Consider the following 25,627-nt stretch of genomic DNA (forward strand, 5'->3'; position numbering starts at 1 on the left):
ATTTCAGACTCTCAGAGAACTACACAAACAATGTAAAATAAGGATACTTCACTGTAAATAGCCCTCATTTTTGCATTGATTTTGTTTAGATAGACATTGAGTGCTAAAAAGATTGTGTAATTGCTCCATTCTGAAAACAGACAGCATTACAAGCCAAGAAAGCCCTCATTAGTTCATTATCCAATTTTCCCAGGTGAAAGAAATGTCGCATGGAGGGTGTGTGTCCGTGTCAAATCGCATAGTAACAAACCACAAACTCAATCTATCTAAATTACTGTTGAATTAGAAGCTCTATTCCACAGCAACAAACAAAACTGTGTACCTCATACAGTCTAGATTTGCCTACAATAGATTTATTTAAGAACTTTGGAGTAAAACACATTTACAATACTGCAAGTTTGGGGGGGGGTGTTTATTTGTTTGGTTGGGCTTTTTGTTTTCGTTATAAAAAAGGAGAAAAATGTTTTATTTTATTACCTTGCAGATATTGTAGGGATGTTTCATTGTAGGTAAAGAAAAAGTACTTTATTTTAAGCAATCTTTGAATGAGTAATTCTACAGATGATCCCGGTTTGCAGGTTATCTGTTTAGGGCATTAAGACCTAAGAAAGCCTTAAATTCTATCCACATTCACATCCTTAAGTGTCAGTGTGTGAAATTTGGATCCAGTACACCAGAAATCTAAAATTTCAAGGATTGCAATCTCTTAAATTTGGATATGGTTACTCCCAAAATCACTACATGATTAAACACAGAGCTAGACCCACAAAAAGTATGAATTTTTACTCACAGAAATAACTAGAATGGTTAGTATTTTTGTGGTATCCTGCTGATATATCATGTTTGCTAATTTTCAGCTAAAAAATAATTCCTACCCAGTAGGAATGGCTGTACCAATCATTGAAGTCGCACATCATAAAAAACACAGCATCAACAAGTGATTTCTCTTCATGCAGTGAAACAAGGTCCTAGCAAAACAAAACATCTGAACATCTCAAAACATCTCTTTGCATAGGATATCTTTGCCATAGCTTTTGAGTTCAAACTTACTCAATTCCCAAAGGCAGATGTTTCTGCTCCTTTTCCACGTCGTGGAAGTTATTACTAGTTTTTCACTGCTTAGACACAAGGTATGTCCTTTGCAGCTTTACCAAAGTTATCTAAAAAAATCCACCTGTCATGTCAGTCTTACAGTGGAGTTGTACTTTGAATAATTAGCTATAGGAAAGACTACTCTTAATAAGTTAAAATCATAAAAACTGTATGGTCAAATAACCAAGATAAGAATCTCTCTGCATTTTAACATGTAAGCATAATTCTGCCCTTGTATATCTATTTCACATTCTCAATGAAATGTGTTTCCAGCAGAAAAAAATAATGATTCATTTTTTAAATGATGACAGGATCACAATGAAAATAGTACAAGTAAAACAATTTAAGGCTTAAGGCAATTTCATCCCTTGCAGTTCCTACTTTTCACCTGTTTATGCTTTACAATTGGATAACTTACTTTTAACTTAGATTTTTTAAAAGATTGATCATAATTTTATTCTATAAACACATTATTCCCACAGGGAGTAATGGGACAATTGTAGAGTAGAACACTATTCACTAAAAGGAAATAGAGCCTCAGGTAATTACATGCGTGTGGAACAAAATATTTAATCACCAGTGTTTAACCTGTGTTTGCAAAGCTGAAAGCATCACTAATGAATATATAAAGTGTTTGTAGAAGCATGGATATCTACAAGAATAACTGAGTATGTTTTTGCAAAACTGTGTAGCCAGCCATAAAAGTATTTTATTCTATCAATAAATGGAGCTATGAAAGGAAAAATCACTATCAGCAAAATACCTGCAAGCAAATTATTGTTCTATACATCCACTACAATATTCTTTATGGTTATTTGTTAACTGTATCTCTCACCATCCATGCAAGGAAGTGATGGGTGTTTTTAATCCTAATTTTGCAGACTGGGAGAGTGTGTCTATACAAGGAACATTTATATAGCAGATGAGTAAAGGCACTTGCCAAGTGCTTCTAATAGCAAAGAAGCTATCATATCAGAATTTCACCTCATATCCCCATAAAGTACCAATATTGTCTTTCAGAGTAAATCCAGCTTCACTGGAAACAACTATAAAGTTTGTCCGTAAATTTCTTGCTGATTTTAACCCTAATCACCTGAAAAATCAAGACATCGTACCCAAAGATGAATTAATTACTGAGTTGTGCGTAGTGAGGGGTTAAATTAAATTACTTATGTCATTCTTACCATTCCACATTGAGCTCTAGAACTAATTGCTAAAGAAGAAGAAAAAAAGAAAACAACACAAAACCAAACCACAACAAAGTAAATTTGCAAAAGCCACTTACAGTTATCCTGCACGTTATTAGACATTGCAGTACTTTGAAAAGGAAAGTATTTCTTCCTTACAATTCCACACTTTTATGTAATAAAATTGTGTTTGCTCCTAATCTGGAGGAACATTTTTCAATGCCTTCCGGCACTTAAAGAAGTTCTTTTTTACATGGACACTTGCTCAGTGAGGCACAGACAATGAAGCGGTGTCAGAGTTTATCATTTAAAAGGAAGACAAATGACCACATCTGATATCACACATGGTTTCTTTGTGATATTTTACTATTCCCCTCTGCAAAGCCTAATATGATCATGTATTACATCTTATTTTATGTAATTTCTGCAATCAGGCCTTGACAGTGATGACTCATTCCATTGCAATGAAAGCTGTATGTGTTTAATCAGAAATTATTTTATGTGGATTCATCCTTACACTCAGGATTTAAATGATACAGGATTGATTCTCATTATGCTGAAATTACACTGGTGCAAAGAAGGATGAAATTGGGTACCCGACCATTTCCAAAGAGTATATCCTCAGACAGACTCTTAGTCATGCACAAATCCTTCATGTATTTCTAATCAGTCAAAAGAGACCAGATTCTGCCTTCGGTCACCACAAACCTTTTCCCCATGTGTATGTTACAGTGAAATCTCCTTAAGACATGTTCCTGCATCTATTAGTGATTCTGTCCCAGCTAATATATCTACATAATCAAAAATATATTCCCAACAGATAAAAAGTCTAATCAAGAAGATGCTAAGGCAACAGAAACATCTTGGTAAATACAACAAAATGCTACTGTTTGTGGTAAGCCAAAATAAGTGTAATGAAAACTATGTTACTCCTGCTTGAAATCTTACAGAGTCTTCGTGATCATCAGGTAATTAGTGATTGCTGATGATCATCTTAGACCTGCTACTAGTGTATAAAGAGAAATAATTACATACTTTTATCACCATCTTTCTTACAGAAGCAGGACACCTTACAGTACTCAACACACTGATTCAAGCAGAATGATAATTCGGGTGTCATTCCCATTTTAGAAATGGGAACAGAAGGAATAAAACCAGCAGCAGCCTGTGCTGCAAAAGCAACAGATCAGGTTAATGAACTCCAGTGTCATGAGCCCTTGGCTAGTATTATATCCCACTATCGCCTGTCCTTTAAGTACCAAATATTCAGTACAAATTTCAGATTATCTCGGCATCTCCAGCTCCAAGTGTTTTCAACAATGAAAAGAACCATGATTTGAGTGTGGCAAAGGAGCACAACCAGCACGAAGCACTGGCATGAGTCAGATCTGCTGGCTTCTCCTCACAATACTGTCTGCAGATTTTTGCTGACTCCTGCTAGTTTCTAAAAACGCTATTAAGCTTATGTCTTGCAATCTGTGTACATCCAAGAAGTACAGATCATGAGGATTAACTTCTTCTAGCTCCCCAGATACCAAGTCACCAAAAGAAGCAGATATGGTGGTACCTTTCTATGAAGATTCTATTAACATACCACTTTGAGAACAAGGTAAACCAGGGGTATTATCCATCCAGCAAAGGTTTGGTCATGCATGTTTCTGAGGTAAAGTGGGAATACAGCAAACACACATCTTAATAAACTAAGCTTAACAGCTTAACAACACTTTTCAACTACAGAGAGCTTTAGAGGCATTAGCTATCAAATTAATCTTGACAAAAAAACCCTTGCCTGACTAAATGGAAAGATACTGCAGTTTCCTACTTTATTGAGAGAAATTACTGTGGAAAACTAAGGTATAAAACTTATGAAATAAAGCAAGGTAGAAAACATTGCCTCCCAGTATAGGGCTCTATTTAGGATCCAGGAGATTTCTACCAAATAGGCTACTCTAATCAACACTGGGGGAAAAGTATTTCTGTGAGGGTTCATTCAGCCAAAATAAGCCATTTTTCCCACCACTAGTCCACATTAGAATATCATCAATCAAAAGTTGCCTTTTAATGGACTGTTGAACTTATCCCTCAACATTTTGACTAGTCTAATGGGATAATGGATCTCCACGTGCAGGAGTAAGTCATTAACCTGTAAGAATCAGAGAAGGAGTAGTAAAAACCCTAACTTTGTAATCCATACTTCCTGTCATCTCTTTTTCATTACTCTCTTCCTTCCTGTGGTATTGATAACACAATTCATCCATTTCAGACTGCAAAATATTTCACTTAATAATCTATGACATAACAGCTCCCAAGATTCAGTTTCTTCCTATGGAAAAAGTTTGAATTTCTAATCGAAAGTCAACACAAGCCTAGTGTGGTAAATTTCTGCTCAATTCAAGAATGAGGAAAACTTCCCTCTTACTGGTTTATTTAAGACTACCTCAGTGCATAAAGAAAAATGCAGTACAGTATTAAAAGTGAAAATAGAGAAAAATGGCATGCCTTGATTTAGGTCTTAGTACTACCACCCTTACTCACAGAACTTTTATAAGTTTATTTTTATGCCTACTTGAAAGAAGATTTAGTCCATGCTTATCAAAATACAATAAAAATCCCAGTAAATATAAGGGAGGGAGAGATATCGCTGGGGAATGTTTTAAGCTTTCAGACCAGTCTAGTGGGAAGCTGCCCAGGGAAAACAGGAGCTCTTCAGTTAGAAAATTGTTTGGATGATTCAAGTCTAGCTTTTCTCATTTAAATAAAAATTAACATAATTTATCATCTGATGACTACAAAAACTAGACTGTGGACTCAGCAACTCCTCCGTGTTCTTACTTACTTCTCAAATCAGGTCAAAAGTGAATCAGATTTTATTATAATGGATAAATTTTAGTAACTTTGTTCATAGATTTCAACTGAAGCTTTATATGCCTGAGGGCTGAAAAAAGAACCACTAATCCAATATATATCTACCTGTTGCAGATAATGAAGGTTGTGCAAAAATTATTCTTAGTCCACATGAGCCATAGGACACTTTTTTTTTTTTAAATCCTCTTATTTCTGCATTCCTGGCTCTCAATGTTCACGGCTCTGGAGAAACCACGGAAATTTCAAAAAAAGAAAAACATTTAAATCACTATGTAAAAAATCTGTCACAAAGTCAGACTATAGTTCTTACCCTGGCCAACTCTTACATGCAAGAGAGTGGGAATCTAATTTAAAAAGAGGGTGAAAAGCCAATAAAACATTTTTTATAATAGTCAGCAATATTATAACTTCACATTCATATTCTATGGTTATTTCAGGCCTGCCTCAGATTAAAAAAAAAAAAGATTTTGAATTACTGTAATTAACTGCAAAAGCTTGCTGATTTGTTGATGCAAAATAATGTCAATCTTTTTCATAAACTTGTTAGGATATTTGTAAATAAGTAGCAAAAAATTATGCAAGGAACAGAAATTCACTCTTTGTCATCAGTTTGCTGTTGGCCCACAGAAAAAGGTGTTGTAAGGAGGGACATAAGCAAAAACTGTGGTCCTTTCTCTGACATCATTAGTGTAACATTCCCAAACAGTGAACCATAATCTTGTCACAGGGTGCTTGTGAAAGAGAGTCTATTTTACATTTCGCCCTGAAATCTTATTAAGTCTGGAAGTAAGGAAGGTGTGAAACGTTGAGTTTGCTTAGAAGCAGAGTAGGTCAAAAATTAGTTTGGAAAGCAGTGGAGAAGGAAAAGACAAATCCCTCTTGAGCTGAATAGCCACAGGCATATGCTATTAATTTTTAGCTATTAAAAAGTTCTGACGTAAATTTTGAAAATCTTGACTCTTACACTGATTTTTTTTTTCCTAAGAATATCAATGGAAATTTTAATTTCAGGGTACAATCTCCATAGTCTGGCCCTAAATTGAGAATATCCAACCCATGAACATCACTGAAGTATCAATGCAGTTGACAGTAATTTCACTATCAGTGTTACATATTTCCACCTTAAATGTGAGACGCTCCTGCATCACTCCTGTGTGCATTACACAGAACTGCATGACATAAAATTCAAATTCTGCAAACAATATTGAATCCTGTTCTCTTTTACCGTTGGAACTCAAGAGAGAAAGAAGAATGACAACTCTCTCTAATAGTACTGACCAATTTGCGACACTAAGCAATGGCACAACTGATGCAAAATCCAGCTCTTGGTCTGATCCTACAGAACAGAGCATTGCCCTATACATGCTTGAGGAAAGTTGAATGGGATCAGGCTATTTAACAGATTTAACATGAGAGATAAATCAGAGCTGTAATCTCAAATGCAAATCATTTAAGTATTCATTGATACCTGCCTTGCAGCTGCTGTAGGTGGAGTGAAGCAAGAATGGTCTAAGAGTGATCTAAGACAGAACACACAGGTGCTGTCCAGGGCTGGGGGCAGAAATGCAGGTTTTATTTTGTAATTCTTATATTCTGTGCATTTTCAAGGTGCTAACTGTGTTTTACTGGAACACTGAGGACACTGAGCTGTCATTCTTTGTATCAAGAAGTCTGATTCAGCATTATAAAAGACATACATGAATTATGGCATCTGGCTTTACCAAATTATAGCTATGGTCCAATAATTTTATTCCATTGTTGTGTTCTGGTAAATCTTTTCTTCTATTAAAGCAGATTCATTAACAAGGCACTGGAAAACAATATTTTCTGCAGTCTATAATATCAGCTTTTGTCACAAAGGTCTTTATAAGCACTTGACACACAACATGCACCCCAAGCAAACCAGGATCAAAAGCCCAGGTATTGCTGCAAAGAAGTACAAAAGAGTCTGGGCCTTGATTCTGCTTCTACTATGGTCAACAACAGAGAGAATGAGTCCTTTTTCTCCTCTAAAATGCTTCTAAACTGCAATCCCTGTCAAATATTGGTCTAGAAGATGACAACACTACCTTGGATACAGGATTTTCGCAGAAGACAAGAAAGAATCAAGGCACAAACATGTCAGATCACAGTTAACAGTGGGCAACTATAGTCTGGTTTGTTTCTTTGTTACAAAAGATTAAAGCAATAAGAATCTGACCATGCTTCTATCAATTTAAAATGCTCTGCTAGATAAATATTTTTAAGATCTGTACAATCGGCCTTCTATTTAACAATGAATACATTTCAGACTAATGTGCTGCCAAGATCCAGCTCTCTTTCTAGCAGCTGAATTCTTGGATAAAATCATTTTGCAGGGTATGAGCAATGCAGTTCTGAAAATAGCATCACTGCAAAACGAAAGATGGCAAGAACCTCTACAATGCTGATTTATTTCAATGAAATTTCACCTTTTATGATCAGTATCTATTTTGATGTTTTCAACTGAATTTTTGTACTTCATGAAATGTAAATCCATAGAATTTGTTAATTCTGAGGCTTCAGCATAAATGTCTAAGTGGGATACAAACAAACAAACAAAAAACTGATTCACAATTTTCATCATAAAATATGTAAAACAGAAAAATGTTTTGTGGGATCAAATAGTTTGCATTTCTTACCACAATATGTATAGAGACACTAAAAAAAAAAAAAAAAAGAAAAAAAACCCAAAAACAAACAAGCAAACAAACAAAACAGCAAAAACCCCTCACAAAACCACCAAAAAAAACACGACCAATCAACAAGCTGTTTCTGTTTCACAGCTAAGTATGTTTCTACTAGAAGAATGGATTGGAGCAACACTCTTTAAAATACCAGTGGGTTTGTACATCTTGCATAATGCTCAGCATTCAGATGTGTGTTGCTGAGAAAACACTAAGAGGTGATATTGCACTTCCCTGATTCTAAGGAGATTACATCTTTTGGCTGTCTTTCCAATTCACTGATATGAAGGTACACTTCAGTAGATTATTTTTTCCTAATAATGAAGATTTTTAAATAGATTGGAAAAACAAAACAATTTGCAAATGAGAAAGAGCCTGATATTTTACAGTCCATTAATGCACCAGTCTTTTCTAATTAACATCAGCAGTAAAAGTGACATTCTTCTATCACAGACTTTATGCTAAAAATGAGATTATATATATATGAGATGTGTCAAAATCCCTAAGTCTGACAGTAGAAACAGATGAAAAGGACACATCATAAATGTCATCCCTCTATCTCTGGTCACCAATGCTGTATCAAAAGCAATGCTGCATTCCAAGCCCAGCCACAATCTCAGCAGGACCTACACTTGTTAGGTCCGTGTGAAGAAACCAAAAATATGAATGTCTCAGTTGTGCAAGCCCTAATTTGTATGACTCATACAGACTTCCCTGAGTTGTCCTAATGACACCGAAACAGTAAGGATGACTCAAGCAAATGAAAAATGGGAATATATAACTTCTTTTTTGAAAATTTCTTGCCTGTATACATACAGATATATGTTCATATGTATATTATTTTCATCTTCTGTATATCATTTTTATCCACATAATATTTTACACCGATTTATCTAAGTGGCAAATCTGTCTTGAGTATAATGTATAATTTAATATATACATACAGAACAGGTGACTGAGAATGAAAAAATGCTAAAAGATAAGGGAAAAGAGAAAAGAAGTGGCAGAGGAAAATTAGAGAAAAGAAAAAAAAAGAACAGACATAACCACGATGATGTAGTTAGAGAAATAGTCCCATTTATATTGAAAGGCTTCATCTGTAAGTTTATAAAAATTAAAATATCTGTTTAGTTTTTTTAATGTACAGATTTATTATCAGAAAGCAGTAGGTGTATCTTTATATAGTACATTACTCACTATCAGTAACAACATCAACACTGCTAAGACATGTTGTGCCAAAAGGATACTTAAGAATTACAACATATATTTAAACTCAAGACTATCTGTTTTGATGCAGTACAGAGAAAAGAACAGAAATAAATTTAGTCCTGTGTTCTCGTTATCAGGAAACATACAAACTACATATACTTAATAGTGCATTTTTTTCTGAAGCCTTTATAGATGCTATGATAAATAAATATATATGGTTACAAAGAAAGAAGTACTTTATGTACTGTGATACCAGTAGTGTAGTTAAAGTGACAGGATTACTATAGACAACAATATTCTCATCTAAGTGCAAAATATCTGCTGTGTTGTATGTATAATTGAAGGACTTGAGGTGCTATGTTAAAAGTAAGAATGTTATATTGTACCAGCATATGATAGATACCTAATACACGATACAATGAAAATGATACATTTTAATGATACATAATATGCATCGTTCAGCAGCTAGTTAAGCCTTACAACTAAAGATCAAGACATAATTACTGCTATATTTAAATAGTTCATTAAAGTCTTCAGTATTTGCAGTGAAACATTCCAACACCAGAAACAACAAATGTGATCATACCACCTGCTCAGATCTTCAATGAAAAATTAAGGTTCCCATTTCATACAGCACAAACCTGAAATTCTCTATATATTGCTGGGTAAATATATCAGAGAGTTCCTGCCTTATCAGAGAAGTAAAATGAATGAAATTACTGAGATTCTACAGGCATTACTTAAACGTTTGGGATTTTTTGCTACAAATGTTTCATGCTTGTATATTACTGTATTAGTGATACTTCTAAATGTTTTAGTAAAAGCGTATGTTAAAATATTTATAGATGCAGAAGAAATAGATGACTGAAAGAAAAGTGATTGTACAAAAAGCAGTTGTTAAAGAAATCATGAACTATACAGCCCTGAATATGCACATTTTTTACCCAACAGCTGGGAGATATTGCTTCCTCAGAGCTACTTTTTAACTAAGAGAAAAAAAGGACTGAAAATAATGGGGAGAAAGCAGGTAGCTAAGTACATATCATCAGCAAACCTTCAGTTCTTCAATTATTCATGTCCTTTCTTTCCTTTATTCTCTTCTCCCATGTTTTTTCATATTTTTAATATTCTTAATATATAATATCTTTCACATTAAAAGCATTTGCGTCACTTGTCTTTGTTCTTTCCCATTTGTAATCCATAGTAGGAAATGAAACACTGCTGTCAAGGCTTAAAAAAGAATTAAAAAATTGTTTTCTCTTTCACCTGTTACATCATTACTTTTTGCAAAGCAGCTCTCTCTGCATCAACCTGTTGTGCTTCCTTGTAAATGAACTAAGTCTTGCTTGCACTTTGATTCCATTTCAAAGGGGAAACATAACTATGAAGGATGGACAGGCACTATAGATTATTTCTACAACGTTTCAATGGAATAATAATGAGAAAAAAAGAGAGCCAACAGCAAGTAGATTGTGTAGAGCATGAAAACGTTGATGACTAACATCATACTCTGAATTACTTTATCATAGTTATAATTAAAGTTATATGTTTCAATGCTGACAATTTCTATTATCATTGCTGGCAGTAAAGGTAAATTCTGAAGGGAATTCGCAAAAACGGACAGGGGACAAAATAATTTTTATGGAAATATCACATAATCTTACCCTAAAAAGCTATGTAGACTTTTATTTAAAATTATACATAATCTTTTTATACACTGGGTTATATATTTCCTTCTCATTTTAACCCAGCAAAATCTATGTAGAAGATATTTTATAATTAGTTGTGCATGATAACCTTATCATCTCAATAAGAGACCACAAATAGAGGAGCTCAAACACAAGAAAAGCAATGACTTAAAAAGCCCGGGCTTTGTATTTAGCTACTCTTGCTTTTATATGGCACATCTTTATAAAATGGAAGATTTTAAAAGAACAGTAAGAAAATATTCTAAAAGATAATTTTCCCTACAATAAAAGACGGTATTTATTCAGCTTAGAAGATATTAAGTGGTTATTCTACACTTATCTTTGTATTCCTTTCTTTCGTATAACAGTGCTAGCATCCCTTTGAGTCTTTCATAATGGAACCGATACTGAGAACTGAATCCAATTATAACAGCCTACCAGCAGTACTAATTGGTGAAAATGCATTGCTCATAATTGTTGTAAACTCATCCTTCTGCCCAGGATGAACGACAGTCATAAATTCTACCCAGCGTTAAACAATAAGGGAAGACTACCATTAGCACTATTTTTCTTATGTAAAATGCATTAAAGTGAGTCATCCACTTAAAAGTTACCTACTGGCAGCTTTAACCCAGATTCGGGGACTAAGGTAAGTGCTTAAAAAAAAAAAAAAAAAAACAACCAAACAAAAAGAATATAAAAATCATGAGGTGAGAGAGAAGAAAAAGGAAGAAAACACGAACACAGTGCTTTGTCGTGGATTTTTTTCCCCGATATGCTGGCGAATCTCCAAAATGATGTATCGGCTTCTTTTTGCCTTTCTTTTATTGCATCATTATTATGTGATCTTTGCACTGCTCTGGGCAACATTTTCATGCTAATAACTCTGCAGCACTTCAAAGATTTCCATCTCAGGGCCAGGCGAGGCACCGAGCTGCGTGCACCGAGAGCATCCTTCAGCTCTCGCGAAGGTATTTTTGAGAAACAACGATCTGCAAGGCCAAGCCTGAAGAGATCTGTTCTTCAGTTGTGTGGCTTTCAGCGAGCAAAAAAAGATCCTTCGGCGGGACCCACGCGTGTGCACCCCCGGACCCCGCAGCACCGGGAGCCCCTGTGGATGCACTGGAGCGCGGCCAAGCCAGGAGGGAGCCGGAGCTCGGGCTCGGAACTCCCAGCCCTGCCCGCCTGCCCTCCTCACGTGCCGGCCGCGGAACGGCAACAAAATCCGCCTTTCTGCGTGGATTTTAATAAAATTGCGAAAGTTTCCTGGTGTTTTTGTTGTGAGTTTTTTGTTTGGTTTTGGTTTTGGGTTCTGTTTGGTTTTTTGTTTGTGTTTTTTTCGTAAACAGTGTTAAATCTCCATCCAGGCTGGAATAACCTCTGTGGGAGGAAGGGGCGGACTCTTTGTAACTCGAAACTTTCTTCTCAGCAAGGATGACCTGACGGGGTATATTTGGAGCCGGGAGCCGCTCCGGAGCGGGCTTTCCAGACGAAGCCTTTACCTCAAAGTCCCGCCGCCGGCCGTCACCGGGGCTTCTCCTCGCGGTGGCAGCCCGGCGGGACCCTCCGCTAGCTGACTCTTTCCTAAGCAAAAGCTGTCGAAATCCTGCAATTTTCCCCCCACCACCACTTCCCCCGGAACTAACTTGATTTCCCTTTTGTACTGTTCGCTGTCCCCGCGCCGAGGAGCGCCCCGCCCCAGCCGCGCCCGCCCCGGACCCTGGACCCCGGCGGGACTTACGTGGTGGCTGAGGGGAACGGTCCCTCCGAGGAGTGGTTCATCACCAGGGACTGGAAAAGTGTCAGGCTAAAAGAGCAGCAGCCACGCAGCCATCTTCCTGATCGAAGATCGATCCCCCTTTCCCAAGTCGGCGAGACGGCAATAATAATAAATTCAATTATCGCGTGTGTGGCGGTGCGGGGGGGCCGTGGTTCTTTAAAGCCTCCTCCGCTCCCCCCCCACCCGCCCCCTCGCAGGAGGCGCAGCCCAGAGATGCGCGGAGAAGCGAGAGCGCGGCCGAGGGTGGGGAGGAGGAGGAGAAACGATGGAGATCTGTGGGTGGAGTGGGGAAAGAGACGAAATAGAGAAAAGGGAGAGAGCGAAAGATACTCCACTCTCTGCTACTCCAGCAGCAGCTCCAGCTTCGTCTGATCCGCCGCCATCAGCGCTACTTTTGTAACAGATCCTACTCCGCGTGTGTGTGTGAGCGTCCGTCCCTGATTTATTCCCCTGATTGCAGACCAGAAAGAGGAGGAGGAGGTGGAGAGAGGCAGGCGGGGTGGTGGCTCCTGAAAGGAGAGGAGGGAAGAAGGGGAGAGAGAGAGAGTTGGGAGACGGGCAGCTTGCTGCCGGCTCCTGCCTTCCCTGCCGGCAGCGCGGAAAGTCGGGGCGGGGAGCGGGGGCGGGCGCGGGCCCTGTGGCGGCCGCGCTCCATACAAGGCGCCGAGGAACTCCCCGGCCGGGCGGCCCCGGGGCCGCGGAGCCGCCGCCCCGCCCGCGCAGCCCGCACGCTTTTTAAAACCGTTTCGTACCTAATTTTAATTCCACCCCCTCCTGCCAGGCTCGGCAGCAGCAGCAGCCGCGCACAGACGTGTGCCACCAGTCTGGCTTTGCTTTAAATAGATGTTTTTATAGATGTATCTATAAATGCCAGCGGGAGCAGCGCCGATCGGCCCCGCGGGTCCGGCCCGCCGCCCCCGCCCTCCGCGGCGTCCCGTCCCATCGCCGCCGGCTCCGCGGAGCCTCCGGGGATCGGCCGGGGCGCATGGCCGGGAGTCCTCGGGCTGCGCCCCCGCCCCGCCGCATCGCTAACTCAGATAGTCATCTCAGATCCCTCTGGAAATCCAGGAGGACACATTCCCTCTCCCGTCCTCTGTTTTACCCATGTTCACGTACAGCAGTCTCTGTGGCAACTATACATTCTCAGTACAAATGGAGAAAGTAATCCAGGGAAATAATTCTTAGCTTATTTGATAAAGCAGTTAAAAGTTCAGTGACCAATTTTATTTTCTTTTCGATTTTTTTTGTTTTATTTCTTTTTATATGCTTACATATTTATATTTAATTCTGGTGCTGTATTTATATTTTAATGTATTTAATTGGTTCAACAGGTGAAAATGAGAGAGCAGACCCAGTATTCATATTGGTTTTACATCCTTTGTTTTAAGAGTCACATCATCTAGAATGTATTAACTCACAACAATTTCTGTAAAACAGAGGAGTGCTCGTCTCCATTTTAAAGATGGCAAAAGGATCAAAACTGAGATCCACAAATGAAGAATTGAGTGTTCGCATTGCCCGGGCTCAAAGCCAGCACGATATTTCAGTTGCAATCTGTAAAGCATGCAGTCACTCATCTACATTGTTTCTGGATTGGAGCTGGCACTTGACGGCTGGTGGGAAGAACTCCCAGTTGTCTTCACCTATCCACCTACCTGTAGGTACGTAGGATTCAGGGTTTGGATGCAAGTCCGAAATAGCATTTTCTAAAATGATTCTGCAGCCTGTAGACTCAAACAGTCTGAAAAGTATCTCTAGCCCAGCTTTTGTAGGTCTCCATAGGCTTTATAGTTTTGCCACCCGAAGTGGCACCACTTTGCATATTTGGCTGTAACTGCTCACCTGAGTACCTTCTGCTTCCCCACAGGGATGCAACAGGCAACTGCAGAGTCATGGGCCTGTGACATGAAAATTCTGCTTCACACAGGATGTACCATGATGAGATCCAGGGTAGAAAGAAAATGTTGGAGTGGATTAAAGGTTTGGAGACATGCACAGCGGAAAGAGGGAGGAAATGTGAAGTAGTTCAGGTCACACAAGACCAGGACAAATTTACTTCTTAGAGTGTAATTTAAGGCATCTCCTTATTCTTGGACTCCCACACTAAGGGTAGCATTATCAGTGTCACAGAATCACAGAATATCCTGAGTTGGAAGGGATCCACAAGGATTGTCAAGTCCACCTCCTGGCCCTGCACAGGACACTCCCCAAGTGTCACACTATGTGCTGAGTGTATCATTCAAACGTTTCTTGAACTCTTGTCAGATTTTGGTGCTGTGACCACTTCCCTGGGGAGCCTGTTCCAGCACCTAACTATCCTCTGGGTGAAGAACCTTTTTCTAATATCCAACCTAAACTTCACCTGACACAACTTCAGTCCGTTCCCTTGGGTCCTGTCCCTGGTCACCACAGAGAAGAGATCATTGTCTGCCCCTCCTCTTTTCCTCTCTAGGAAGTTGTGACTGCAATGGGGTCTCCCTTCAGTCTCCTTCCAGGCTGAACAGACCAAGTGACCTCAGCTGCTCCTTACACAGCTTCCCCTCAAGGCCCTTCACTTAGTTGTGGCCCAAAACACCTACAGTCTCGCAGTAGGCAACACAGTGAAGGATTAACACTCTGCCAACACCCCTCCAGAATAAAAGGGAATGCCCCACCTGGCTCCTTACCTGTTTGAAGGATCAAGCATATGCCCGTTTCATCTCTTCTCAGTAGAAAGTGTTCATGTTCAGTTCTCAGCTGTGTTGCCCCCAGAGGCCTGTTCAGCAATCCAGGGACACTGACTGGGAAACAGGTGCTCTCCTGATAGAGAACCCACCAGAGTGGGCAACCAACACATGTTGCTCTGGGCAAGAGGGGGTGCAAATGACTATGCAAACACACATGGAAAATTGTTTCAGGAGGTGAGAATAAGCTAGACCACCCTTACTCAGATGTACCATTTCAGTATAACATACAGGAGACCAGATCAGAGAATGATAATGCAAAATAATAAATAGAGAAGTAGAGGGTTACACAGGAACGTTTCTTTCATCGTTAGTATAATCTTCTGTAAACCTACACTTCTGATGCTTATAGAGCTTCCTAGGGCAGTAATTATAGCTGCTAATGATTCCAACAGCAATAACACATGGCTAGCAATGGAACTGTGCAATGCATGGGTGGGTACCTAGTGCTGTAAGGCCTGGATTGTGACTGTTTCCTCAGTACTAATACACTGAACAATAGCTGGAAAGTGAAAAAGATGCTAGAGAAAATACTTCTATGTTTTAACAGAGCAATATTCAAAGTTTCCATTCTACTGTGCTATTTAAAACTGTATAACAAGACCCTCTGCAAACTAATCCTACAGTGAACGCTGTAAGTGAATGCCTGTGGAGCTCACTGAAAATCAGGGAAGAAAGAGAGAAGTTGTCTACATGTGGCTTCAGAATGGAGAAGAAATACAGAGGTCCAAACAAGCTGGTTGAGGTGTGAAGGAGAAGTCAGGGCTGAAAAATGGAGCTCAGCAAGGTGTGGCATTCATGGGAAGATCTGTGATCTACAACTCGAGATCAACCTGCAAGCTTTACAGGATTTACAAGAAACTTGAACTGGAGCCCAGTTTTGAGAAAAGGTGGAATCAAGTAACAGTGTTCCTGCAAAATGAAGTGAGAATGGAAGTCAGGTCTTGAATTTTTGCCTTTTTTGAAGCTGAAACTTAGGAAGCCAATACCACCCTGAAGCATGGGGAAGAAAAGAAAGCAGGACTTATTCCAGGAACAATGTGTTGTTTACTAATTGTTCACCCGTTTGCTTCACCTAATTATTTATGGCTTAAAAATTCATTAATATGACAAGTATTTAATAAAGATGCAGAATGTTTAGAAATGGTGATCTCATCCTAAAACCATGTATGGATATGAATAATTGGGCTGAAATGAGTTCCCACTTACTTTGATTCAACAAAAAAGTGTGATTGACTTAAAACATAGAACTAGCAGAATAAAGTTTCTTGGTATGTCTTCATCCTCCCATAATGCAGGGGAAAAAAAGTACAAATGTAGTTTCATCATTAAATTTTAAAAAGCCATTAAAACCTCCTAAACAAGCAATTTGTTTACGTTTGATGAATAAACCATTTTCTTACATAGTCACAGTATTTTAAATACATAGCTTGTATATCACAGAGATGTTGTCCTGCAGATATTCTTATAGTTTATCTGCATTGAGATTCCTAAAGATCTATTACACCTGACAAGTCCTTTTTTTAAGCACTTTAAAATATAGTCTTGAATGACAAACAAGGAAAGTAAATCTTTCTTTATTCTTACTTCACCCCATTCTAAATTTATTGCCTGTCATATCTGACCGAGACCTTTCTGTGAAGGAGCACAGGAGCGACAGGTATTGATATAATGAGGCATCTTACAGAAAGTTTGCTTTGCAGCTACTTGGTGGACTTGGCAAGGTTAGCTTTATGGTTGGACTCTATCTTAAAGATCCTTTCCAACCTAAGTGATACCATTATTCTATTCTATGATTCTACTTAAATTACTGGGAATCTTTCAATTGACCATGGTAGTCTGTATTTCAGAAATAAAAATTTCTATTGCAAAACTACAAAATTTAATTGGTAGCAAAGTCTTCCTCTCAGTTCATTTTATCAGTAAAAAGTCTTTCTCTTTTATTTCCATTTCTGGATATATTTTTTACATTTTCATAAATAATTTACATTGTTGCAAATCTAGTATAAAAGACAAGAGCAGGGTCTTCTGTCTCTTAACTACTTTAAAAAGTACCCAAATATGGTAGATTAGAATGAGAATCAAAGTTTTATTAATCTAGTTTTATACTGTATATAAACTCACTCTTCAGCAATCAGCATTGTCAGAAAACTTTTTGAAATCAATGACAGTTTAAGACTTAACATATACAGTGATTGCAGCACTTGTGTGAACAAATAGCACACAGTTACGAAGTGTTTTAAGTGTCTTTTGCCGGCGGGGAAGGGGGGGGAGGGTGTAGGCAATAAACCCTTATCAGCAGTGTGCTGAGTATGTTTCACCTGTGGGGCTGGGGTGACATGAACTTTGCTAGGCAGAACCCACAGATGTTATTGGGTTCAGCCAAAATGTACTTGCTGAAACAGTGTAAAAAAGTGTGACATAGTCTGTATGGATGTCCAAAGAACAGCAATGAAGCTAGAGGAAGCTTTAAAGCATAGATCTGACCAGGATTAGCTGAGGGAGCTGGGGGTGTTCCACCTGGAGAAAGGAAGGCTTAGGGAGACCTTATCACTCTCTACAACTGTCTGAAAAGAGATTGTAGACAGATGAGGGTCAGTCTCTTCTCATGAGTAACAAGCAATAGGATAAGGCAAAATGGCCTCAAATTGCACGAACAAGGGTTTAGATTGGATATTAGAAAATATTTCGTCATGGAAGAGGTTGTCAAGCACTGGAACAGGCTGCCCACAGAAGTGGTGGAGTCACCACACCTGAAGGTATTTAAAAGATATGTAGAGGTGGCACTTAGGGACATTGTTTACTGGTGGACTTAGCAATGCTTGAATGGTTTAACTAGATGACCTTACGAGTCTTTTCCAGCCTAAATGATTCTGTGGTTCTGTGGTTCTGTGATAATCAATGCCTATTACCAAAATACCATTTTGTTCCTGGCATGTAGTATCTTTTCTATGTCTGTGTTTTATATAAGGCAGAAGGGGGTAATCTTACTGAATAATTCTCATTCTGTTTGCTTGTGTAGGGCTGACTAGAGAGTGCAGGCAGCCTGATCTCAATTTCTAATTTCAGGAGGAAAAAAGCTCTTATTGAAGTCTGCGCCAGATGGAAATGCAGAACCCAGCCCATTGCAAGTGAGATGAATTGTTTTACATTTGAATTTGATATAATTTATATTGTAAAAACTTTGTGACCTACATCCAGCAGCAAGATAGTCAACACTGCTTTGTTCTCACCCTTGCTTTTATTCATATTTGAGTAAGCATGCTGGATCTGGTAGCAAAACTTTCACTACATGATATAGCAGTTTACATTTTGCTTGTTATTGTCAGATCTTAGGAAAACATTCATCCTAATTCTAGTCATGAGAGCAGGCATGTATGCATTTTCACACTGAAAGTTTTTTTGTTTGTTTGAGTTTTTTGACACTGCAATTAAACCAACAATGATTTTAGAATAGTTTAATATTGAAACTTGGAGTCCAGCATAACATATATTCTCTCAGTGAATACCAAGAAAAATATCTTAAAACAAACTGCTGGGCATCTTAAACTTCATCCATTGTGATGGTTTTGCTTGGTGTAGAGTTGATTTTGCTTTCCTAATGTGTGTGGCTTTTGCTTTACCTATTGATCTGTCTTTGTCTCAACTCACAAGTTGTTTTCTCACTTTTACCCTTCAGATTCTCTCCCACATCCAAGTGGTGAGGAGTGAGTGAACGGCTGTGTGGGGCTGAGTTGCTGGCTGGGGTTAAATCACAGCAGCCATTTCAGTAGAAAGCATAATGGAGAGTTTAGTCAGGTATCACTGGTCTTGGTACATCTACACAAGAACACTGTAGCACTTTGTGGAGATGTTAGTTTGGTTCTGGAAGGCTCTATGTCCATTCTAGTATAGTTATTATGCTTCTGAGTTTCACAGGAAAATTAAGTTATTTGTTCAAGAATCACTGTGTTGTATTTCACAGTGTAATGTAGAAGTGCTCATTGTAAATCTCATATTGATGTTATGACACTATTCACAGAAAACTATAAATGCCAGTAATCTTGCTGGAGAAAACTCTCAATTATAAATGTTAAACTGTGGTATGTTCTGAACTTGTAAAGAAATATAACTTCTAAGATCACTCTTATAAAAATAACATATGTTAAGATTGTAATAAAGTGACATAATATTTTTGTACAACCTTGTCTGTCTTCTATCCAGCCCCTAATCTATTTTAACTTAGTTTATTCCATCCCTTCCATTGACTTTAAGCAGATATAGTGCTTTCTTGAAACCCTCTCTCTCTCTATATATATAGAGAGAATTTCTTCTTTCACATCCTAAATCAGACATTTTTCCCCCATCTTTTCACCCCGTGAGATACGTTCTTACACCAGTAAGTGCTTTTCTAAACATAAGAATGTGACTCTCCTCAAATCTGGTATCTTGCAACTGTATAGGACTGAAAATGATTCACTAACCCAATGGAGGGGGAGAACAGACACTATGAGATGGCAATCAGAATAATCATAGCAAACCACTTGCAGCCAAGTGGAGTGAAGTCACCTCAGTATCTCATTCTTACTTAACTCATCTTACCTAATTAACAAGGTGGTTACAAAAGCTGCATTCAGAAGTTATTGCTGATATTTTACTTAGCAATATTCCTGTTAAAGGATGGGTGCTGTTGTGCAATCCAAGCACAGATACTGCTTTTGGAAATTCAACAGGGTAAGCTAAAGCTTAGTAGGAGGGTTGTATCAGATTTCCTTCTTTTGAAACCTAGTTATTGCTGTTCCCATTCTGCATTTGGTGAGATACATATGGACTGCCTAAAATGAAAAAAGGGTTTCCTTTTGTCTTATCCAGTTGTAGTCAATGGGCATAGACCAGCATCTCCACAGAATGGTTCATCTTGTCCTAAAATACGTTGTTGAGATGGTATCCTGTTTGATTTGCTTTATAAACTAGAAGTGAGTGCAAAAGTAACTTAGAAGGAATATTGGGAAGGGAGATTAAAAAAAGTTAGAATGAAAGACAATAGAGGAAAAATAAGAACTGGGAAGTAAATATCAAGAAGGAAGGGTATGCATGCGGAAATGAGGATGAAGCTATATATGCATATTGTAAAAGGAAGATAAAATTTTAAAAAGGAAGTAGAGAGATGAGGAAAAGTAAAGTGAAACAGGAAAATGAATATGAGGAGGAAAAAAGTGATTAGGAAGATGAGATAGTAAAGGGAAGGAAAACTACATGCTGAGAAGGAACTGATGCAGGTAAGTAGGAAGGGTAACAAAGAAGAAAAAGGGGAACAAGAACACCAATAGAGGTTTGGTCTACACATACTGATGTGCACTTGTCCACATGTTTTTAAAAGATGGAAAATTAGGAATTGTAACAGTAAAAAGAAGACAAGTAAGTCTTTTAGTGTGCCAAGGGAGCACACAGTGGGCTGACACGTCTTTGCCATGTGCTGGATCAGAGCCAGGTGGCCCCATTAGCTGGGGTCAGGCACCATCTAATATGCTTTGCCCCTAAGCAGAGATTACCAGCTCAAGTAACAAAGGCCATGCAGCTTCTGGCTTAGGAGCACGAGACCCAATACTTGCGTTCAGGGTGAAGGCAGAGCTCTCTCCTATATAACACAGGATAGCTCAGTCTGATCATACAGCTTCTGCTACACATTTTACACCAGCTGCAAAAATGGTTTAATGAAAATTTGAATCTTTTGTACACCCATAACTTCAAATAAGAGAAGCTGGTGGGATAGATGGTAGACTTTATGCCAAGTAGACTTAAGCAATAACAAAATAACAAATAAATATTTATAATATTCCTTCTCTAATAAAGCCTAAAGGCAGATAGGTTCTCTCATCTCTTTCATGATTTATTAAAAATCTTTAATTGGTTGTTCTTAAAAAATTCCAATTTGACTTTTAAAGTGAAAAGTCAAAAGATAAAAGCATCTGTAGGTAAACTTCCAGATGTGATCTGCCCATGTCTCTATAATTCAAATGAAGGAATGGATTTAAAAGTTACATTTCAAGCCTCTGGTCTCATTTCAGTAGAGAGTATTTTTATATTGTCTGACAGTATAAAAGTGGAATTTTTGCATTTGCCCACAATATCTATAGAAATCTAATTCTTTCCAGAATCATGTGCCATTACACTATGTAATAATGATGTCATTCATTCATATGTGTTAATACAGCCTCTATAGTCCAAACTATTTCACAAGCCATAATATACCACTATGGTAATGCTAAGCCCCCTTCTTATAATTGGTTCTGTACAGTCTGCTGTTCCATGCAAAGCAACGAAAGGCAGCTCTGCACAATCCACTCCAAATACTGGAATTAATTATGTTGTAAACTTCATATTGCATTTGCAGATGTTATTAATTACTGCTACTCCTGTTAAAAGCTGTTTCCATAGTAACTATGGGATTTTTTTTTAAAGAGGATGTAAAGGGAAGTAAGTTGAGTAGTTGGGTTTGTTTTGTTTTTTTTCCCTAAAAGGAGGAAAAAGGTAATCTTTCTATATATATAAAATCCCCAAACACTAAGCAGCACAAGATAAACAAAAAGTAATGACTCCTTGCAGAGGAACATGAAGGTTTTCAGAGGATACCAAGCTACTTAAATAACCAATTACTTAAGTTAACAACCCGCTCTCACTTGATCCTTTAAATTTAATCCTAGTTTGTGTGTTTTGGCACAATCTAGAAAGTCCAGTGAAGTCAGAGTGCATGCAGTGCAAGCTAAATGTGAAGCCATGTCTGTCTCCAGCATAGCTTCTATGTTAACAAGTCTAACAGAGTTTTTAGATACAAACACACTGCCAGCGATACTGGTTTAGAACTAAAGGGTTTAAAAACATACATCTTTATGAAGACCCAATAAGAAATTTAATATTTTGTGTGAATTATAAATTAACAACATGACTGTGTCCTGCATTTGAAATATAGCTTTGCACATCCACTGCCCAGCACATTTACAAGAACAGAGCAAAGTATATATTATATCAGCTAGCACATGGAGTACCTGTTTCCTTTGAGTCATCTCTAAAATCTGTCTTCATTCAACACATGCTGTTGGTTAAAAAGTATTCTGAAAATATCTAGGTAGAATGTCCTGGTAACTAGAAGTGTGTAGTATTTACTCCCCACACATATCAGAAAATAAAGTGAAAATAAAAACAATTACTGATAAATGAGAAATTATTGCCACTTGAAACTACCAGGGGGAGAAAAACTGTGAGATTTATTTGGTATATCGAGATGATACACTGAAAAGTGTAGCAATCATTTATCATATTCTAACTCTTAAAATATAATATGAAAACTACAACAATCTGAGCTGTATTTTCATCAATAGTTATGATAGAAAACGTGGCTTTAAATGTCCAGTTCTCCCTCCCTCGAGTACAGAAAGCCTTTCACCTACTTTGTTATGCAGATGACTGACTCCAGGAGTACTACAGGAATTTTCTCTTTTTATGGAAGAGCATTGCCAAGTCCTACATGAACCCGTCTGTGCTGTGGGAGTGAAATATAACCTTTTGAAAAAGACGATCATTTTTCCCATGCACTGATGAAATCCTGGTTTTAGAGTTTAAGTAGGTCAGAAGTGATGCCCATTTTGTGACTGATCTTCAAAAGCATACACAGCACCTTAATTGCTTGTGTGCATTAATAGTCCAGTGTTTGAAATTGTCATCAAAACATCTACATAAAGCATGTGGTAAGTAAAAATAATCCAGGGCATATTAAAATAATTAAATGTGTGAAAATAGAATCTGTGGGGGGAAAAAAAAAACGGGTGGGGGAGCTCAATCTTTAAGGGGATAAATCTGGACTGAGAGTTTTCCTTTTATAAAACCAATCAATGTTTTCCCAGTGAGCTGGGAAATTCCCGTAGGACCTAAGCGTGTTCTGCCTCCCACACAACACTTTGCAGCAGAAATTCTCTTTGAGGACAAGTTCCTCTGCACAAGAGGCTACTGCTGTTTTCTCATCTACCATCTCGGACTGGATGCCCAGGCACACTATCCTTGTGGCCAGCTGAACTGCATCTTGCATGATGCACTACAGAGGAGTCACCTCAGCACCTCCCCAGAGATTGCCTGAGGCCAGACTGAGGCACCTGCTAAGATAAAGCAGCAGCTGTGTTAGATGGGATCAGTGTTTGTTATTCCCTGGAATAACAATTCCTTTGTTTCTTTTTGACCTTGGAAACTTCTTTTGCCCTTGACTAGGCTTTTTTTCTGGCCATTCTCCTGAGGTCTGTTTTCTAGGCATAAAGAGAGATGAGAGGAAGATCATTTCTGAAAACATGAAAAGTCTATGGAAGACATCAAGAGGGGGATGTAACCTTGAGAGTACAGGGGTGAAGGAGGCAGAAAACCTAATGCAGGGTCAGAAAACTGAAAGAAAAAGGATTAATTAAAATGTACTAAAGGAGTTTTGAAGATGAAAAAGGAATTTAAGTGCTAAGTATTTTCCTTTGTAAGAGAAGCTCTGCTGAAAATCAACGGGGAAAGCATAGCTTTTATTGGAGTGGCAATTTGCATATTAATATTGTGATACAACATTATGCAATGGTATATAAGACAGATTGGGTAAATAAAGGCTGTGACCAAACATTTCAGCTTCTCCCCCATGTCTATTGAAAATAAAACTGGCAGAATGTCACACTGTAAGATTGTCCTTGATTTGTTTCCAGTAGAACATTAATTGATGTGTTCCTCTGTTTTGATATGTGATTTACAAGCTCAGTAACTCAAAGGGCGATTACAGCCAGGCGAGCAATCTGGATGCCAAGCCTCATTTCAGTGAACTGTCCTGTGGAAATCATGGCTTTCTGAATGTGTGGGAGACAATATTAAGCAGTGGCAATCAACAGTGCAGTTTTCTGTTGGTGTAGCGGGAGGGATTATTTTGAAATAGCTTATGCATCTGTTTCATAGCTATTTTTTTCTTGAACCAGAAAAATCTACAATGTTTCAAACAAAATGCTCACAAAATACCCAGAAGTGTAGAAATGTTCCCAAAAAACATTCTGTATTTTAAAAAAAAAAATCTGGTATTTTTTTTCTTTAAAAACAACCAAAAGAAATGGAAAAAAAGAAAGGAAGAAATAGGTACAACCAGTAAAAAACAAACAAGCAAACAAATTTCTTCCCATAGTTTGCTTTGCAAAACTCTTGGTAACTCAGAAACTTTTAAATTACAGTTTCATCCAATAAAATCTACAGTTACTCAACTGTGACCCCTAAAAACCAAGGCTATAATGGGAACGGTGAAAAATTCAAGCTCATTATTGTAATAGTCTATGTTGCTATAATATCATCAATCCATTTCATGTTTCTTCTAGTTTTCTAATATGGTTTCATTTGGTGAATGCTGCTTAGTGGGAAAAAAATTTAGAGCCCTTTTTTTTCATATTGTTAAATACATAATAGGGAATTTGTATGTCAAAGAGAAAATATTGTGATTTTGTGACTGTAGGTTTATTTGATTGAAGATTACTTCCAGTACAGCAGCTTTAAAGGTAAATATTTCACCTCACACATCAAAACCAGCTAGGACATGGTACTAGTATTGAGGAGCAGATTACTAGAGGATAGGTAAGGCACAACATAACTTTGCAGGGCAAAAACTGGCACATGTTGGCCAAAAATCTGTGGGAGCAACCATCAGCAGTAAATTTGTGATATCAAAATATTTAATATATTTAAAACACAAATGCTAGTTTATTATTTCTTATATTGGATCTTCTGTCTGAAATCTGTGGGCATGAAGATTTTGCTTTACCCAGCTTTTAGGAGAGCATCATTGCCCCCTTTGTACCTGCAGGGTATCTTGTCATTTCGCTGGGATCCTGTTCCTGTGCATTCCTCTGTTCAACATAATCTTGGTATTTGTTGCAAAGCTGATGTTTTAGGAGACACTGATTTACTAACACCTTTTGCAACAAGTGAAACTGCCTCTGCGCAGGAGAGAGATCAAGTCTGTCACTTTTTATACAAACTCATATCATTCATTCCTCATCATAGTTCCTCATGACTGATTTTTCCATGATATGAAGAACCCTTGTTCTTATTATATATGCTTTCTTTTTTTGCATCTGTTGTTTTATCCATACAATTTTGCACTAGAAAGCCAAGCACACCTTACTCTTTGGTCAGAAAGTGAGAAGAGTGGCTCAGCCTCAGGCTTTTCAGTCCTACAAACAACATGATGTTTTGATGTGGAAGAAAATTCTTAGCACATGAAAGAGCTTATGAGAGTATAAATAAGGAAAAGTAAATAGAAAGCAGCAGTGAAGTTTTGGTGTGGCAAGAAGGGTGGGATAATTCAAGAGAGGTCAAGTTTGAGATGCAGGGCTGCTAGGAA

The 25,627-nt window shown here is 38.1% G+C and overlaps 1 protein-coding gene across 1 annotated transcript in view; it reads right to left on the reverse strand.

The window, feature by feature from the left end:
* CACNA2D1 (calcium voltage-gated channel auxiliary subunit alpha2delta 1) overlaps positions 1-12,863 on the reverse strand; it is a 375,571-nt gene extending 362,708 nt beyond the window's left edge. The window contains exon 1 of the mRNA XM_018068109.2: positions 12,488-12,863. Within this exon, the coding sequence (XP_017923598.2) occupies positions 12,488-12,528 (41 nt within the window). The 5' untranslated portion in view covers positions 12,529-12,863. The remainder of the gene's footprint in view (positions 1-12,487) is intronic.
* Positions 12,864-25,627: the final 12,764 nt, after the last annotated feature.

This window comes from Manacus vitellinus, unplaced genomic scaffold, assembly GCF_001715985.3.
Source record: "Manacus vitellinus isolate BGI_N305 unplaced genomic scaffold, ASM171598v3 scaffold_13_pilon, whole genome shotgun sequence".
Lineage (NCBI taxonomy): Eukaryota > Metazoa > Chordata > Aves > Passeriformes > Pipridae > Manacus > Manacus vitellinus.